This window comes from Littorina saxatilis, linkage group LG2 (genome assembly GCF_037325665.1).
Source record: "Littorina saxatilis isolate snail1 linkage group LG2, US_GU_Lsax_2.0, whole genome shotgun sequence".
NCBI classification, from domain to species: Eukaryota; Metazoa; Mollusca; class Gastropoda; order Littorinimorpha; family Littorinidae; genus Littorina; species Littorina saxatilis.
In genome coordinates, this window is record NC_090246.1 from 32,900,286 (window position 1) to 32,918,782 (window position 18,497).

Sequence of the window (18,497 nt, forward strand, 5' to 3'; positions counted from 1 at the left end):
CAGGGCGGCAGCCGTTGTCGGCGTGGCGTTTCCGGTTTTACTGGAAGCATAAGTCCTCCATTTCAAGTACACTTTGCGGTTTTGACTGGAGTTGACAGAGGACTGGCCTACGGGCGTTTGGGCTTCCGGCCTCAGTCTACTCTATGCAACTTTCGCTTCCGTTTTTTGCGGTTTTGTCTGCTGCATTTCCGGCTCTGTTCGGATACACTTCTCCTCTTCCTGACACTCCTTCGGAGGTCGGGGGGTGAGGAACAGCGGCTGGCCTACGGGCATTTAGGCTTTCAGCCTCAGCCGGGGCAGTCTTCACTTTACCTGTTGGGTGTTGAGTTTACTGCCTATTCAGTTCGGGTGGCCCTGGACGTTTCCCCTATTCACGACCGTCATTAGGGGGATGAGTCAGGTCTTTTTCCGGTTGGATGGTTTTCCGGTTTCCGGTCATCTCATTCATCAGTTTACCACCAGCAACTGTGACTTCGGTTGCGTTCGTAGCTGAGCTATTCTGGTTTTCAGTCTTTGGTCAGCAATCGAACACGTTCTGGATTTCCGTCGAAGCTCGGAGCTTCGGCTCAGGATTTCCCGTTGGGTGCATCGACATTGGTGGCTTCCTTGTTGGTTGTCTTTGTTGTCGATGTCGGACTTCCGTTCCGTGAAGATAGGATGTTTTCCTACTTCCGGTTCCTTAGTCACCCTTTGTAGGTACCACGGTTTGCAGGTTTTGGCTAGGCCATCTCCTCCCGAAAGTGGTATCTCTAGTGTTTTGGTTCTGCCGCTGTTTCTACTATGGTTCAGTTCCGGAACATGCTCAGCCTTGACTGGCCTCGGCTACACGGGCTTCACCTTCTGTTCCTTCTTGCTTATTCAGCCTTTGGAACTTGCCTCCTTTCTCTACTCTGTTGGCCAGCCCTTGCTAGGGTGAGCATGGAGCAGATGAGGCTGCCCTTCCTTCACTACGCTCGTACGGCGGGTGTCGGAGGGACTCGTTTCTTTCGCATTCTCAGTTCCCTGAACAGTCAAAGAGAGTCGCTTAAACTTTGCCTGCAGTAGAGATTCAGTCGAGTAGAGATCAGCAGGTCTCTGACTGCTTTACAAGGGTTGAAGGAAGGTAAGGCTAGCATACTCAGAAACATGCTTAGCAGAAGCATGCTCATTCCTCTGGTTAAGCTAAGCTGGCAGCCTATAGGCAGCCTTGGCTGGGCAACAGCCATTCCACGTTGCGGCGATGGTGGTTGTTGCCTTCCCGTTTCTTGTGGCTTCGGACTTCGTCTTTTCTTTCCTTTGTTCTCTCTTTTTAAGAGATTGGATAGGACGATTTTCGTTGGGTGGGGTTCTCTGGATTCAGGTTACCCCTGTTTGGCCACAAACGTTTGGACTTTGGTCCTTGTTGTCTTTCATCGAGTCGGACTCTGTCTTTCTCTAGTGATCAGACGCGTTCTGGTGTTTCGTCCAAACTTAAGGTACGCTTGAGTTGGCCTCGGAGGTAACATTCAGATTTTCCTGAGGGGGCATTGTCTTGGACAATGGATGTTTGAGGAGTAGTTCTTTGTGGCTTTCCTCCTCTCTCTCAGGTTTTGGCTACTCTTCTCCTTCGGGCAGAGGTTTAGCTAAGGTTTGGTCCTGTGACTTCAGTCTTGGGCCTTTCCTCTCTTCTTCCTCATCTTAGTATGAGGCGAGTCCGGATGACGTCCGTTGGGTCGGGTTTCCTTACAGTCGCCCGGCTACAAAAGGCAACTTTGTCTAGGGCGGTTGTCCGTTTTTCTCCGCGTTGGACTCTGTCTTCAGACAGGGACAGACGCGCTCTGGGTTTCTGGCCAAACTCAGGTAGGCTCTTGATTTGGCTAGGAAGTTAACTGCCTGTTTTTTCCCTGAGAACTCTGGTTTCGGGAGTCTTATGGCTGGCTGGCTTCACGGTTTACGTTTACCAGTCTTGGTTTTCTGCTTTAGGTTTTTGATTCACTCTCGATTACCTTCAAGCAGACTGTTTTGGGAACATTCTGGCTTTTAGCCATTTTGTTATGGTTGCCAGTCACATCGGTTTTTGACCACCGTGGGTCCTCACTTCCGGTAGCTTACGCACAGTCGTAAGTGGCTGCTGTCGGGTGCTACCTCTCTCCCTGCGTTCGCAGGGACTGGTAGGGGACGACTGGCGACCTTCTATTGCGAGTTTTCTCTTCGAGGTGGACTCTGGTACGTAGTGCTTGGATGTCTCTCTCTCGCTCTTTCGTGGGGATTGGTCACTCTTATTTTGAGCTGACTTCTTTCTCACAAGCCTTTTGGGCTTTACTACATCCCAAGGTTTGCAGACTTTGGCATGGTTGTCTTAAGGTCACCGCGGGGGTTCGTCCTTCTCAGTTGAGGGGACAACCTTACGCACGGATCTTCTCAGGACATTAGCATTTCCTTCCAATAAAAGGGGGGGGGGGGAAGCTTGTCTTTCCCTTGGCTCGCCAGGGTTATTAATCCAAGGCTTGGGTCTATTCCTGTGCTGTTTTTTACGGCTAGGAGATTGGAAGAAGTGCTGAGCACAGCTTTCTGGATCTCTGAGGTTGTCTCTTACGCTTTTGCCTGAGATACTTCTCGGCTGTCAATCAGGACTTTCCTCGGTTCCCTCACTGCCTGTTGGCAGTGGGCCAGCCCTGCCAAGGGCTTTTTGAGTGGGTTAGATTTTCTTTCCCACTGGGACCGCCCTGATTCTTTGGCAGCGGTCCAGGTTTTCGGCAAGGTTTTTTGAGTGAGTTGGATTTTTCTTTCCCACCGCCTTGTTGTTGCAATCTGCTACATGTGATTCGGAGTAGGAATATGTAATTTAATCGAAAATTTTATTGTAAATTTTCATTTAATAAATATACCTACCCGAATCACATAGTATATTCCCTCCCGCCAACCCCGCTTTTGATTTGGAGAATTTATTCTTTAGGTCGAATGATAGGAACCACGTGTTCAGTAGCAGTGGTGACGTGGCATGCACGAGGGGAGGTAACTCCCCGGGTGTATGGGCATTACCATGGCTACGTTTACACTTTTGTGGTTGGGGTTGCTTCCCTTAGACGGTTAGCCTGTACAGAACCTAGCATCTCCGATTGTGTCAATGCTACATGTGATTCGGGTAGGTATATTTATTAAATGAAAATTTACAATAAAATTTTCGATTCAGAAACAAATTAATTTTAAGAAGGTAAAGCAGACCATTGGTAATTAAGTTATAACGAAACAAACAAACAAATATGTCTTCATTTTCATGAAATAATCAATCGGCTAATAAAATAGTTATATTAAGTTGCCTGGCTGTAGTCAGAGAGAACAGCCCCCACCTGATATCTCAGTCTCGTTGGTGTCAATGGTGTAGTTAGAGTGCTCAACTGTGTCCAGGTACTCGTTAAATGTGTCCGCTATTGCGTCACTCGTCAGCTCCTCCGCCGTGACGTTTGATGACGTAGAGTTGTCCGTGTTGTTGAAGTTGAAGGACACCAAAAATTGCACGTTGACACTTCCCTGACTGGAACGAAATTGAAAAACACTTAGCTTTGATACTTGTCGTATGTGAGTTTTCGCACCATTTTTCTACTCATATTTCACAGTCTTGTGGTTGTCTGCACAAAATCAACACAGGCTGAGGAAAAGTCACAAGTTCCCTCAAAAGATATCCACAGTTCTCCTGAGTCTACCCATACTTTCCCTGTGGTTGTGTTTTATACATTAGTGCAGAAGCACTACTTTTTCAAAATACTGAGATTCATAACATTTTGGACACACTTTTTTCTTTTAATAATATATACAACAATGCTTTATTATCTCAAAAGAGAAATTCGGAAAATTGATCTTGTGATATACAAATTTTATTACTCAACTATGATTTCTGACGTTGTTGAACGCCTTACTCGTCCTAATGTAAAGATCCCTTTCTTGTTTTTGACAAACAAGGTGTCTTTTACTTACAGCCAAGTTACAATTATATCTCTGTTCTCTGTCAGTTTTCATCTTGTCGAAATCTTCCCTCTGACTTACAGAAAAGCATTCATATCTACGCTCTCTGTCAATGTTCATTTAGTAGAAATGTTCCCTCTGATTTGCAGACAAGCAATTATAGCCTATTTCTGCTCTCTGTCAATGTTCATTTAGTAGTAATGTTCCCTCTGATTTACAGACAAGCAGTTATTTCTCTGCTCTCTGTCAATGTTCATTTAGTAGAAATCATCCCTCTGATTTACAGACAAGCAGTTATATCACTACTCTCTGTCAATTCTTGTTCAGTCCAAGCCTTTCCTTTGATGTGCGGGAGAACAAAGATACTGATGGCTCACCTGAAGCTTTCCACGGCGGCTCCAGTGTAGAATGGTGAGAGCCAGGCCGTACCGAACACCTGATCCAGCTGCAAAGATATCAACGCAATGAAAAGTTATGATAAAAAAAAAATTAAAAAACACTTTCAACATATCAACGCAATGAAAAGTTATGATAAAAAACAAAAAATAAAATCATTTTCAAGATATCAACACAATGAAAAGTTATGACAACAAACAAAAGTAAAAACACTTTCAACATATCAACGCAATAAAAAGTTATAATAAAAATTTTTAAAAAAAAGACACTTTCAACATATCAACGCAATGAAAAGTTATCATTAAAAAAAACAACTTTGAAGATATCAACGCAATCAAAAGTTATGATAAGAATTAAAAAATAAATAAAAACACTTTCAACATATCAACGCAGTGAAAAGTTATGATGAAAAAAAAAATGAAAAGACTTTTTAGATATCAACGCAATAAAAAGTTACGTTAAGAAAAAAAACTAAAATATCTTTTGTAAAACTCATCTCCATACGAATATATTCAAGAACAAAAGACTCTGGTCTGATGCGAGCATTCTGGGGGGAAAAGGCATAGTGACCGGGCATGGCTTGTCCACCCGATTTCTACGCCCATGAAAAAATAACCATTGAAGAATCTGCTTTCAACGCAGACATCTTCTTCAGCCAATGTCATGAAATTTTTTGAGTTTTTGTTGTTGTTGTTTTCTGTTTTTTGGGGGCATCTGTTTGAGCTCAAAGAGTGCAGCGGAGCTGTATTTGAGCACTGATAACAATTGTTTTTCTTCTATTCTTAATTTGTTTTCTTCAAAAAAGTGTAATTTGAAAGATGACTGACCATATCAATGATGTGTACTTCCAGCTGCTGATAGAAAGGCGTTGTGTTGTGAAGAAGATCATCATGCCACTCCAAGCCCTCGACAATCTTCATGTACCCTCGGAACACTCGGTTCTCTTCTTCATTCTGGTTCGCCGATCGCCGGACTCTTGTGTTTGCTGGCCTGAATTGGGAAAAAAATGATAAAAAGAAAGAAAAGAAAAAAGTGTGTGAGGTGGTTTTTAAAAAAAAGATTTTAATGATGATAAAAAGCGTTTTATCGATTAAACTTTGGTGACAACGCAAAATAAGTTTTAAGATATAAAATAAAACTTACTATTCAAAAAGAAATGTATTGTGGATTTTTTAAGCAGTTTTCGTTCGTTCTTTCGTTGTAAAGAAAACTAATATCTAGTCTAGCTAGCTTTCTCTCTTGCAGACAGGTTGTGTACCATAGCTTCTTATGCTTTATTGTCTTGTTTCAAAAACAGTGTTTTGAATATTTCCTGAACTTGAATGCAATATCAGAGGGAATTCTGTTTCAGTTCAGTTACCAGAAAACTTCTGAAACTAGAAAATATAACTCAGTAAAGAAAAAGCGGATACCCACCTCTCGCGTATTCTAGAAGAATCGAGTGGTCCTGAAATTTGTCTCAGGACCATCCTGACAGAAGATGGAATCCTGGAATTTGCAACATCGTTTCCACCTCCATTGTACCACCTCCTGAAGGCATCCTGAATGGGAATGGTATCCTGACTGGTGATACCTGTGGCATTTCGCTGGGTGATTTGATGCCTCAGTGGTTCGGCTACGCTTCCTCCCACTGGCAGACATTGGGAAAGTAATGTATTTCAGGCTAGGTCTAGCTGGTCCTTCAATGATAATAGTTATGCTCCCTTAATTTTTTCGAAATAAGGGATTTTTTTTTTTCGCCATCACAACAGAGTGATAATATTATCTTTCAGGAAGAGTAGACTTTATAAACCTATCCTGCTTTTTGTTTTGTTTTTTGTGTGTGTTCTTTTTCTACCTAGATGTGGAATAATGTTACTATTGAGGATTTGGGTTGCGAACACCTTGTCTCTGCACGGCTATACGTACAAATTTACCTCTGTAGCTTAGCCGTAATAATCATTCTGAACATGTTATGCTCATACTGATTATTCTGTGACTGTTCGTTCCCTTTTCTTCCCTCTACAAATGACGGAAAGCGTTAGGTTTTTTTAGCATTTACTTTAGTCAAGTTTTGACTTAATGTTTTAACATAGACAGTGAATCAAGACGATGGTGGGGTGTATATGTGTGTGTGCGTGTGTGTGTGTGTGTGTGTGTATGTGTGTGTGTGTGGAGCGATTCCGAGAAAACTACTCGAACAATCTTCATGAAACTTTAAATGAGAGTTTCTGAGTATGATATCCCCAGATATTTATTTAATGTTTTTGATGAATGTCGTTGATGATGTTATATCCGGCTTTTTGTGAAAGTTGAGGCCGCATTGTCACACCCTCATTTTTTCCTCCAATTAATTGAGCTTTTGGTCAAGCAGTCTTCGACGAAGCCCGGACTTTTGAATTGAATTTCAGCTTGGAAGCTTAAGAATTAATTAATGAGTTTGGTCATTAAACATCTGAACATTCTAATAGAAATAGTAATCGATCAAAATGATTTCATCTTATTCTTTATTATTTTCTGATTCCAAAAACATATAGATATGTTATGTTTGGATTAAAAACAAGCTCAGGAAGTTAAAAAGAATAGAGAAAACCGCGCTTTCCTGTGAAACGCAAAACGCTACTGTGCTATACTCGCTTGTCACTTTCTGTGCGTAAACGTGACAGCGCGGCCTCGGCGTATGAAATTGACACATCTATTGAGTATATGTTGGTGAAAAAATGCGGTGCGGTCAATTGCAATCTGTGAGTTAAGTTCGAAGGGTTGACTAAATGTAGTAATATCACTTCACGCGACTGTTTTGTTTTTTCCCCTTTATTATGCCACAATACCCTTTTCTTTCTTTTTTTATTTCAAGCTACACATTTTGTGGCCATCACAGGATTATTGTTTCCGGAGAAGTACCCGTTTTGGTGCTCGGGAATTCGCCATTTTCTTTGTTACATTACCCCACTGGGTAGGGTTTGAACATTAGTCAATAGACTCATTAAACTGTTCCTCTCCACGGAAATCTTTAGTCAAAGGCGAAAGATTTTCTCATTAAGCTTAGTTGAAGAGAAACCAGTGTACGGTGTATGGGTCAAAATTTCACCCGACCCAGAAGATAATGTTAGAATGCAAGCCTGTCATAATTTGCGTTTCCACGATAATTAATGTTTTATATGAAATAGTGAGATTTGTTAAAAAGTTTGTTCAATGCAAAGACATCGAATGAGCAGTAATACATGCATTGTTGTAAAAAGAGGTTATAATTGCAAAAATCAAGAAATGCTCCCTGTTAAGAAAGTTTTTGGCCAGCCCAGGACTTCATTACTAGTCTCCGTAAAAAAAAATGTTTTAAAGTCAAATGTGTTACATTTCATTCTTTGATCAGATTGGCTGAACGTTTTTAAATCGACTTCTTTATTTTTCTATGTGTGTGTGTGGGGGGAACGGTACTGTACTCTGATCACAAGAATTGCACTGAACTGAGTTTACAAAACAATACAGGACTTCTAACATGCTTACATATCCGAACAACAGTATGCGTACATTGTTCCGAAACACTGCATTTGGAAGGGAACTTTGTACCATTTATATTTGTTATGTTACCCTACTAGGTAGGGCTTGAAAAATAGTCAATAGACTCATTAAATTGTTCCTCTCCACGGAAATCTTTAGTAAAAGGCGAAAGATGTTCTCATTAAGCTTAGTTGAAGAGAAACCAGTGTACGGTGTATGGGTCAAAATTTCACCCGACCCAGAAGATAATGTTAGAATGCAAGCCTGTCATAATTTGCGTTTCCACGATAATTAATGTTTTATATGAAATAGTGAGATTTGTTAAAAAGTTTGTTCAATGCAAAGACATCGAATGAGCAGTAATACATGCATTGTTGTAAAAAGAGGTTATAATTGCAAAAATCAAGAAATGCTCCCTGTTAAGAAAGTTTTTGGCCAGCCCAGGACTTCATTACTAGTCTCCGTAAAAAAAAATGTTTTAAAGTCAAATGTGTTACATTTCATTCTTTGATCAGATTGGCTGAACGTTTTTAAATCGACTTCTTTATTTTTCTATGTGTGTGTGTGGGGGGGGGGGGGGGGGAACGGTACTGTACTCTGATCACAAGAATTGCACTGAACTGAGTTTACAAAACAATACAGGACTTCTAACATGCTTACATATCCGAACAACAGTATGCGTACATTGTTCCGAAACACTGCATTTGGAAGGGAACTTTGTACCATTTATATTTGTTATGTTACCCTACTAGGTAGGGCTTGAAAAATAGTCAATAGACTCATTAAATTGTTCCTCTCCACGGAAATCTTTAGTAAAAGGCGAAAGATTTTCTCGTGTATTGAAGAGAAACCAGAGTACGGTGTATGGGTCAAAATTTCACCCGACCCAGAAGATAATGTTAGAATACAAGCCTGTCGTAGTTTGCGTTTCCACGATAATAAATGTTTTATATGAAATGGTGAAATTGTTTTGAACTTTTTCATTGCAAAAACATCAAATGAGCATTTATACATTGTCATAAAAAGCGGTTACAATTGCAAAAATCAAGAATTGCTGCGGTCACAAAATAATAATTATTCGAACAGAAATATTCAAGAGAAAGCACCCTGATTATTGAGCCGCTGAAACGACTTACCTCCCTTTTAAGAAAATGTTTGGCAAGCCCAGGACTCCATTTTTGGTCATAGTAAAAGAAACAAATTTGTAAAAAAAGTCAAATGTGTTTCATTACATTCTTTGATCAGATTAGCTGAACGTTTTTAACTCGACTTTGTGTGTGTGTGTGGTTGTGTGTGTGTGTGGGGGGGAGGGGGGGAGGGGGTAAAACGGTACTGTACTCTGACAACAAGAATTGCACTGAACTGAGTTTACAAAACAGTACAGGACTTCTAACATGCTTGCATATCCGTACAACAACTGAACTGTATTTGGGATTTATTGTCCATCAGGTCTTAAATGGCTATATTGGACATGATTTGTTTTTATACGATCGGGCCGTACAACAGTATGCCTGACCAGTTCAAGAACAATGTTCCCAAACATGGCACTGGAGGGGGGGGGGGGGGGGGGTGCGACCTCTTTTGGAGGAAACGTTATACAATTAACATTTGATATGTTACCCTACTAGGTAGGGCTTGAAAAATAGTCATTAGACTCATTAAATTGTTCCTCTCCACGGAAATCTTTAGTAAAAGGCGAAAGATTTTCTCGTGAATTGAAGAGAAACCAGAGTATGGTATAGGGGTCAAAATTTCACCCGACCCAGAAGACAATGTTAGAATACAAGCCTGTCATAGTTTTCGTTTCCACAATAATGAATATTTCATATGAAATGGTGAGATTGTATTCAATTTTTTTCATTGCAAAGACATCAAATGAGCATTTATATATTGTCGTAAAAAGCGGTTACAATTGCAAAAATCAAGAATTGCTGCGGTCACAAAAAATTATAATTATTCGAACAGAAATATTCAAGAGAAAGCACCCTGATTATTGAGCCGCTGAAACGACTTACCTCCCTTTTAAGAAAGTTTTTGGCCAGCCCATGACTTCATTGCTAGTCACAGTAAAAAATTAAAAAAAGGTAAATAAAGTCAATTGTGTTCAATTACATTCTTTGATCAGATAAGCTGAACGTTTTTAACTCGACTTTGTGTGTGTGTGTGTGTGTGTGTGTGTGTGTGTGTGTGTGTGTGTGTGTGTGGGGGGGGGGGGGGGTAAACGGTACTGTACTATGATCACAAGAATTGCACTGAACTGAATTTGCAAAACAGTACAGGACTTCTAACATGCTTGCATAACCGTACAACAACTGAACTGTATTTGGGGGTTTACTGTCCATCAGGTCTAAAATGCCTATAATTATAGCATGACTTCCCTTCTTTGTCTCTGTTATTCTACGCGGTGAGAAAATATCCAGCGATATTTCTCCGAAGGCCTAAAGTTCGGCCTTGACCTAGGCAAAATAAGTTGCGCAGCCGCAGTGACAAGTACATGAAAAACTTGAACGAAATTTACAGCTGCAGCACGTGGGTAGCACCCGCACAACGTCAACGTTATCACTTTAACGTTTATTTCGTGCGTAGTGTTTTTCTTCTTGAGCGTTCCAGCGTAGTGTTAAAATTGCGCCTTGCCAAGACTGACACAAAATATAGTTCTACAACTTCTCCTTACTTTGGTCATGCCATATAAATACGTTACAGCTCCAAATCAGCCATGCAGGGACCTATATTTTATAGGTCTATGATCCATGGTATCGCGTGGTATTTTGTCTCGATGGGGTGAATGAATATAATGAAGTCACTCTCGGCAGAGCCTCGAGTGACGTCATCATATTCATTGACCCAGTCTCGACAAAATACCACGCGATTTAATGGATGGACGGAGCTGTAACTTATACATATATGACATGATTTGTTTTATACGATCGGGCCGTACAACAGTATGCCTGACCAGTTCACGTACAATGGTTAACAAATATTGCACTTGGGGTGTGCGACCTCTTTTTGAGGGAACGTTGTATCATTTACATTTTGTTATGTTACCCTACTAGGTAGGGCTTGAAAAATAGTCAATAGACTCATTAAATTGTTCCTCTCCACGGAAATCTTTAGTAAAAGGCGAAAGATTTTCTCGTGTATTGAAGAGAAACCAGAGTACGGTGTATGGGTCAAAATTTCACCCGACCCAGAAGATAATGTTAGAATACAAGCCTGTCATAGTTTTCGTTTCCACAATAATGAATATTTCATATGAAATGGTGAGATTGTATTCAATTTTTTTCATTGCAAAGACATCAAATGAGCATTTATATATTGTCGTAAAAAGCGGTTACAATTGCAAAAATCAAGAATTGCTGCGGTCACAAAATAATAATTATTCGAACAGAAATATTCAAGAGAAAGCACCCTGATTATTGAGCCGCTGAAACGACTTACCTCCCTTTTAAGAAAATGTTTGGCAAGCCCAGGACTCCATTTTTGGTCATAGCAGGGAATATAGGTCTATGGTCATAGTAAAAGAAACAAATTTGTAAAAAAAGTCAAATGTGTTTCATTACATTCTTTGATCAGATTAGCTGAACGTTTTTAACTCGACTTTGTGTGTGTGTGTGGTTGTGTGTGTGGGGGGGGGGGGGGGGAGGGGAGGGGGGGAGGGGGGTAAAACGGTACTGTACTCTGACAACAAGAATTGCACTGAACTGAGTTTACAAAACAGTACAGGACTTCTAACATGCTTGCATATCCGTACAACAACTGAACTGTATTTGGAGTTTACTGTCCATCAGTTCTTACATGCCTATAATTGGACATGATTTGTTTTTATACGATCGTGACGTACAACAGTATGCCTGACCAGTTCAAGATCAATGTTCCCAAACATGGCACTGGGGGGGGGGGGGGGGGGGAGGGGGGGTGCGACCTCTTTAGGAGGGAACGTTATACAATTAACATTTGATATGTTACCCTACTAGGTAGGGCTTGAAAAATAGTCATTAGACTCATTAAATTGTTCCTCTCCACGGAAATCTTTAGTAAAAGGCGAAAGATTTTCTCGTGTATTGAAGAGAAACCAGAGTATGGTGTTTGGGTCAAAATTTCACCCGACCCAGAAGATAATGTTAGAATACAAGCCTGTCATTGTTTGCGTTTCCACGATAATAAATGTATCATATGAAATGGTGAGATTGTTTTGAATTTTTTTTCATTGCAAAGACATCAAATGAGCATTTATACATTGTCGTAAAAAGCGGTTACAATTGCACAAATCAAGAATTGCTGCGGTCACAAAAAATTATGATTATTCGAACAGAAATATTCAAGAGAAAGCACCCTGATTATTGAGCCGCTGAAACGACTTACCTCCCTTTTAAGAAAGTTTTTGGCCAGCCCACGACTTCATTGCTAGTAACGGTAAAAAAAATTTTTTAAAAGGTAAATAAAGTCAAATGTGTTCCATTACATTCTTTGGTCAGTTTAGCTTAATTTTTTAACTCGACTTTGTGTGTGTGTGTGTGTGTGCATGGGGGTGGGGGTGGGGGGGGGGGGGGGTAAAACGGTACTGTACTCTGATCACAAGAATTGCACTGAACTGAATTTGCAAAACAGTACAGGACTTCTAACATGCTTGCATAACCGTACAACAACTGAACTGTATTTGGGGGTTTACTGTCCATCAGGTCTAAAATGCCTATAATTATAGCATGACTTCCCTTCTTTGTCTCTGTTATTCTACGCGGTGAGAAAATATCCAGCGATATTTCTCCGTAGGCCTAAAGTTCGGCCTTGACCTAGGCAAAATAAGTTGCGCAGCCGCAGTGACAAGTACATGAAAAACTTGAACGAAATTTACAGCTGCAGCACGTGGGTAGCACCCGCACAACGTCAACGTTATCACTTTAACGTTTATTTCGTGCGTAGTGTTTTTCTTCTTGAGCGTTCCAGCGTAGTGTTAAAATTGCGCCTTGCCAAGACTGACACAAAATATAGTTCTACAACTTCTCCTTACTTTGGTCATGCCATATATACGTTACAGCTCCGAAGGCAGCCATGCAGGGACCTATATTTTATAGGTATATCAGGGCCGGACTAGGCGAAGAGGAGGGGGGGGGTTGCCAGTGGTGGCCCAGGGGGATGTCCCCCTTGGCGGCAGGGGCGGATCAGTTAATTTTATGGGTGTTTTTTTTCAAAGGTATATTGTGAAGATATGGGTGTGAAGCCGATGGCGCGAAGCGTCTAGCTTGCTAGGGGGGTCCGGGGGCATGCCCCCCCGAAAAATTTTGAAAAAAAGGATGCAAAATGGTGCAATCTGGTGCATTCTGAGGATGATCATTACCAGTTTCAGGCAGCAGATTTTGTCACTGATTAATACCCCAAAAATTGAAACTCAATGTAAAATAAAGAAATGCATACCTCATTCAATATTTTCATTTTTTGGCTGGGGGGGTCCGGAAGCCCTAGAACCCCCCCCCCCCCCTCGTTGTGGGGGTCAGGGGGCGAAGCCCCCTGAAGCTGATGGGTAGGTCATATTATGAGATAGGAAAATGGTCGCTCCTTGCATGAAACGGCATAGAATAAGCAATAATAAAAAATAAAAAAATAAGTAAGGTACATGTTTAGGCTAGGGGGGGTTGCGCAACCCCCATAACCCCCCCGGTAGTCCGGCCCTGTATATGATCCATGGTATCGCGTGGTATTTTGTCTCGATGGGGTGAATGGATATATAATGAAGTCACTCTCGGCAGAGCCTCGAGTGACGTCATCATATTCATTGACCCAGTCTCGACAAAATACCACGCGATAATAGATGGACGGAGCTGTAACTTATACATATAAATGACATGATGTGTTTTATACGATCGGGCCGTACAATAGCATGCCTGACCAGTTCACGTGCAATGTTCCCAAAGATTGCACTGGGGGTGTGCGTCCTCTTTGTGAGGGATCGTTGTAACATTTACATTTGGCACGTTACCCTACTATGTAGGGCTTAAAAAATAGTCAATAGACTCATTAAATTGTTCCTCTCCACGGAAATCTTTAGTAAAAGGCGAAAGATTTTCTCGTGAATTGAAGAGAAACCAGAGTACGGAGTATGGGTCAAAATTTCATCCGACCCAGAAGATAATGTTAGAATACAAGCCTGTCATCGTTTGCGTTTCCACGATAATAAATGTTTCATATGAAATGGTGAGATTGTTTTGAATTTTTTTCATTGCAAAGACATCAAATGAGCATTTATACATTGTCGTAAAAAGCGGTTACAATTGCAAAAATCAAGAATTGCTGCGGTCACAAAAAATTATAATTATTCGAACCCAAATATTCAAGAGAAAGCACCCTGATTATTGAGCCGCTGAAACGACTTACCTCCCTTTTGACGGTACTGTACTCTTATCACAAGAATTGCACTGAACTGAGTTTACAAAACAGTACAGGACTTTAAACATACCAAATATTCGCCTGTTGGCTCATTTGGGATTATTACATGTCCTCGACATGTCTGTTATCGTTTGCTAACAGTCAGCATATTAGAAATAACTAAAAGAAAGGTGAAGTGCAGTAACACATGCACATCAGTATAATCATTATATGCGCATTATAATCATTCACCTGCGCAGGTAGACTGGTAGAGTGATCAGTACTGAGAATTCGATCAAACTGGCAGAAAAACACCTTTTTCTTTGAACAACTGAGGAATGGTGGAATAAATAGGTTACACGCCTCATCTTAGAGGATATTAAACTTGAAGTAATGATCGAAGTCCGACCATCTCCATTTTTCATGATCCGCTAACTTCGACCATTGTTTTCAAAATCCAATGTAACCTCCTACTTCTCTTGAAGAGACGTACTGGCCGCTAAAGTAGATCCAGCATAAAATATGTCATGAATCAAAAGGTACGAGCCCGAAAACAATTAAATATCGGGAGCGTGGATCACTTTCTTGCTGGAACATGCGCTGCAATGCAACTTTTGTCAGTTCCATCTTTTCCGCCCACCCCAGCCCTATCACTGAGCCTCATGAAATTCTCAGTATCATGTTTTCCTCTTCCTGAGTTGCAGTGCGTCTTATTTTCTCCTTTTCCGACTACCATTATGTTGTTCTTTCTTGATTGTTCTGTGTTTCCTTCCTATTCTTTGTACGTTCCTTCTTTCTAAACCGACAACACTGAAATCCTGGTAAAAGCATTATCTACTGATCACTAGAACTATCATAAACTGAAGAGCAAAAAGACGAAACTAATACGATAATGATATGTTTGACGACGACGCCGACGACGAGGACCGTGCCGAGAACGACGACGACGTAGACGTCGATGCGGAAGATGCTACTTCTGGAGATGATGATGATGATGATGATGATGATGATGATGATGATGATGATGACGATGATGATGATTTACAATCGAAAATGCCAATAAATAAATTTTGCTTACCTTGAAAAAAGAGGAGACAGGCCCCGACAAAAAAGAACATGTTCACCGCTCGAGCTCAGCACTCCCTGTGGAGTAGGGCGCAGACGATGCTCCGTCTATTTGTTCACTCATCAAAACGTTTAGCATTCTGTAGGACGTGAATATTTTATCACCTAGAAAGGTTTCCATGTTTTTGCATCGAGACGAATGCTAGGAGCGACAGGAAATTGGTCTTTCCGAGGCAAGTTAGTTAATGTGTGTTTTCACCTGCCCCGGCTTCGATTTCCATCGATATTTGATGGACTCCAAATACGTTTTTCAGTTAGCAAAAGGTGTGTCAGTGCCAGTGGCTCAGTGATACGTAACTACATGTAAGACAAACAGACGCGTCCAAAAGATGTTCAGTCGTGTTTTCCTTGTATAACGACAGAGAGCGTAACATTGTTAAACATGTAATATTTCAATAAACACAAGTGAGAATGTAAGACAAACGGGCGCGTCCAAAAATGTTGTTATCACTTAATTCTGTTTCTTGTATGTCTAATCATCTCCCTTGTAAAATGGCCGTACAGAACGTGAAATTGTTCCACTTTCCGTTACCTGTGCACCTGCTTGGCTAGCGCAGATAAGTTTACATATTATGTTTTGCACCTAAAAGGTACATTTAAAGTTTAAAAGGGAAATTCAGTTTGTTTGTCAATACCAGAAACTTTTGTTCAACTATCCTGAACAGAAACAATACCTCATTTCTCTTCCGCCCGTACACAAAGACAATATACATGTACTAGTGATGCTTTATGGAAAATTAGCCAAAACAATTAAAACAGCTATATAATCCAATGTTCTTAACGATGTAAAATTGGTCTTTTCTCCCTGTTAGTCGAAGGTACGGTGTGTGAGTTTGTCTTCCGTCTACGCCCGGCTTTAAGGATTTTTCTTCCCAGTGTTGGTAAAACGTGTCACCTTATCAGTTAACACATGAAGACACCCACCCCCGAAAGATAGAGAGCAGAGAAAACAATTTAACAAGAACACGTCGTGAAAATTGAGAAAACTCCAATTTCTGTCTCTCTCTCTGTCTCTCTCTCAGTCTCACTCTCTGTCTCTCTCTCAGTCTCTCTCTCTCTGTCTCTCTCTCAGTCTCTCTCTCCACTCAGTCTCCCCGCATCCACCCTCTTCCCTCGTAACTTAAGTAATATTCGAGAACGCGATATTCCACTCAGGAATACTGCCACTTAATTAGTTGGGTTATTACCTGTTCCATTCTGTGGCAATCACAGCAACCAGTGTTGCTTCCTGTAAGTCAGTCTGACCGAATTGACACCCAAAGGTGATACTCTGCCGCCATAGCTCTGTAGCAATGTAGGCTAAGCTTGCGCCTTTGGATTGATTGATAGATGGATGGATGGATGGATGGATAGATATATTGATTGGTTTTGATTGATTTGTTGGTTATGTGAGTCAGTGATTTATTCACTCGTTCATTTATGTTTTCAGGTGCGAATCCTGTTTTTTGTCAGTTTCAAAGAATTCAATTAACTCTTCTGTGTATGTCTCTGACTCCATCTGGTTTAACTGTCGTTTGCTTTAAACGTCAGTATTCGATCCATTTGTTTAAAAAAACATTAAAATATATTTTAAAAAAATGGTTAAACAGTCCGGCCATGAACGGGCCTTTTCTTTCTTATGAGAATATTTGTATGCACATGTATAATAAGTATTTCTGTTTTTATTCATGTATCATATTTGGCCGAGTCTTCAGTGCGTTATAGTTGCCTGTAGTTTTCCGAACAGCCGTGTTACATTACAGTCTTGTACTTACTGACAGTTTACACTATACAAAAGCAGGGGCGGATCCAGGGGGGGTTTCTGGACCCCGCCTAAAAAAACAAGAAAAACAAGAGAGAAACACACACACACAAATTTTTAAATAAAGAAAAACTGAGCCGGTGTAACACGAAAATTTTACTCCACGAAAAATTTACTCCGGAGTAAGTATTTCGTACGAAATTCTTACTCCGAGTACACTTTTCGTACGAGAAAAGAACTCCCCAAGGCACGAAAAAATTACTCCCTCCACGAAAGTTTTACTCCCCATTTTTTTACCTCCAGTAAAAAATCTCGTAGGCAAAAATGGGATGCGGGCGAAGGGATAATGCCAATAAGTGATCTCGCGCACACGAATGTCGCGCTACCCTCCTTCCACCCCTTCCACCACCAAGACTAACAGGGGACAAGGGAGTAAAAATTTCGTACACCTGGCATGGGAAGTTGAATAGCTTGTGTTTGGGTGAAGTAATTTATTCGTTATTTATTCGTCATGGGAGTAACATTTTTGTACAAAATGTTTACTCGGAACTCACCTGTCTTGGGGAGTAATTTTCTCGTGAAATGGGGGAGTGCTTTTTTCGTAAAGGGAGTAACTTTTTCGTACGAAATGTTTACTCCGGAGTAAAAATCTCGTGGGAGTAATTTTCTCGTGTTACACCGGCCTTTGTTTTCTAAGTGACGGTTTAGGAAAGCAGTTGTGTAATTTGTTGGCTCAGGTTGCACCAGATCGGTCATTTATCCTTGTTTTGATCCAAATTCGTCTTCTTTAATTCAATTTTTGGAAGGTGCTTTTGGGGAAGTTTCTTGGCTCAGATTGCTTCATTTTCCTTGTTTTTCCAGGGGGGGGTGGGCATGCTCCCCTAGGAGGTTCGAACGCTTCGCGCCATCAACTAAACGCTTCGCGTCGTCAAATTGTCCCAAAAATAAATTTGGAAACCCCCCCCCCCTTTAAAAATGATGTGATCTGCCCCTGCAAAAGCAATTATAAGGAGGCAATGGTGTCAGTCCAATGCTCCTTTCGTGCTTCGACTCAGTGACAACTAGTCACACTGGGATCTACCACAGTGAAGACAAACTGTTCCTTACAATACATGCATTAATAACGAATTAAACGTAATTAAAGGTACCATTCTTCTTGTGTAACTAGTGATCATGTTCTACAACATCACAGATCTGCATAGGCTTTTGCCCCAAGGGCATCCTCAGGCCACTCAGTTCCACTTGGACGCATGCCAAAAATCAGCACCCTATATATAAGCTTCCTGTGCTGTGTAGTTGGGAAATGGAATCAATTTGGTGCTGAATTAATTTACAGAATGACATTGGTGTCTCTTAGTCTTACAAAAATATTCAGCAACAAAATCCAAACTCTGCACAGAAAGCAGCCAGACTGTAGATTGCTTGTATGTGTTCAAGTGGAAGCTGGTGCCGCCCATCCCCTGTAGAAGCCCGG

At 40.9% G+C, this 18,497-nt stretch overlaps 1 protein-coding gene, 5 non-coding genes and 2 pseudogenes across 6 annotated transcripts in view; all 8 read right to left on the bottom strand.

The window, feature by feature from the left end:
* LOC138952703 (serine-rich adhesin for platelets-like) overlaps positions 1–5,857 on the bottom strand; it is a 58,939-nt gene extending 53,082 nt beyond the window's left edge. Inside the window, exons 1-4 of the mRNA XM_070324408.1 lie at positions 5,793–5,857; positions 5,145–5,307; positions 4,299–4,366; positions 3,309–3,493 (exon numbers count right to left, since the gene is read on the bottom strand). Coding sequence (XP_070180509.1) covers positions 3,309–3,493; positions 4,299–4,366; positions 5,145–5,307; positions 5,793–5,857 — 481 coding nt within the window. The remainder of the gene's footprint in view (positions 1–3,308; positions 3,494–4,298; positions 4,367–5,144; positions 5,308–5,792) is intronic.
* Positions 5,858–7,242: 1,385 nt separating this feature from the next.
* LOC138960532 (U5 spliceosomal RNA) lies at positions 7,243–7,365 on the bottom strand (annotated as a pseudogene).
* Positions 7,366–7,885: 520 nt separating this feature from the next.
* Positions 7,886–8,008, bottom strand: LOC138960531 (U5 spliceosomal RNA; annotated as a pseudogene).
* Positions 8,009–8,539: 531 nt separating this feature from the next.
* On the bottom strand, positions 8,540–8,656 carry LOC138960529 (U5 spliceosomal RNA). Its single transcript, XR_011454008.1, has one exon. It is a non-coding gene; the product is annotated as a U5 spliceosomal RNA (small nuclear RNA).
* A 759-nt stretch (positions 8,657–9,415) lies between these two features.
* LOC138960525 (U5 spliceosomal RNA) lies at positions 9,416–9,532 on the bottom strand. Its single transcript, XR_011454004.1, has one exon. It is a non-coding gene; the product is annotated as a U5 spliceosomal RNA (small nuclear RNA).
* A 1,308-nt stretch (positions 9,533–10,840) lies between these two features.
* On the bottom strand, positions 10,841–10,957 carry LOC138960530 (U5 spliceosomal RNA). Its single transcript, XR_011454009.1, has one exon. It is a non-coding gene; the product is annotated as a U5 spliceosomal RNA (small nuclear RNA).
* Positions 10,958–11,761: 804 nt separating this feature from the next.
* LOC138960526 (U5 spliceosomal RNA) lies at positions 11,762–11,878 on the bottom strand. Its single transcript, XR_011454005.1, has one exon. It is a non-coding gene; the product is annotated as a U5 spliceosomal RNA (small nuclear RNA).
* A 1,891-nt stretch (positions 11,879–13,769) lies between these two features.
* Positions 13,770–13,886, bottom strand: LOC138960528 (U5 spliceosomal RNA). The gene has a single exon (XR_011454007.1). It is a non-coding gene; the product is annotated as a U5 spliceosomal RNA (small nuclear RNA).
* Between the last annotated feature and the right edge of the window lie 4,611 nt (positions 13,887–18,497).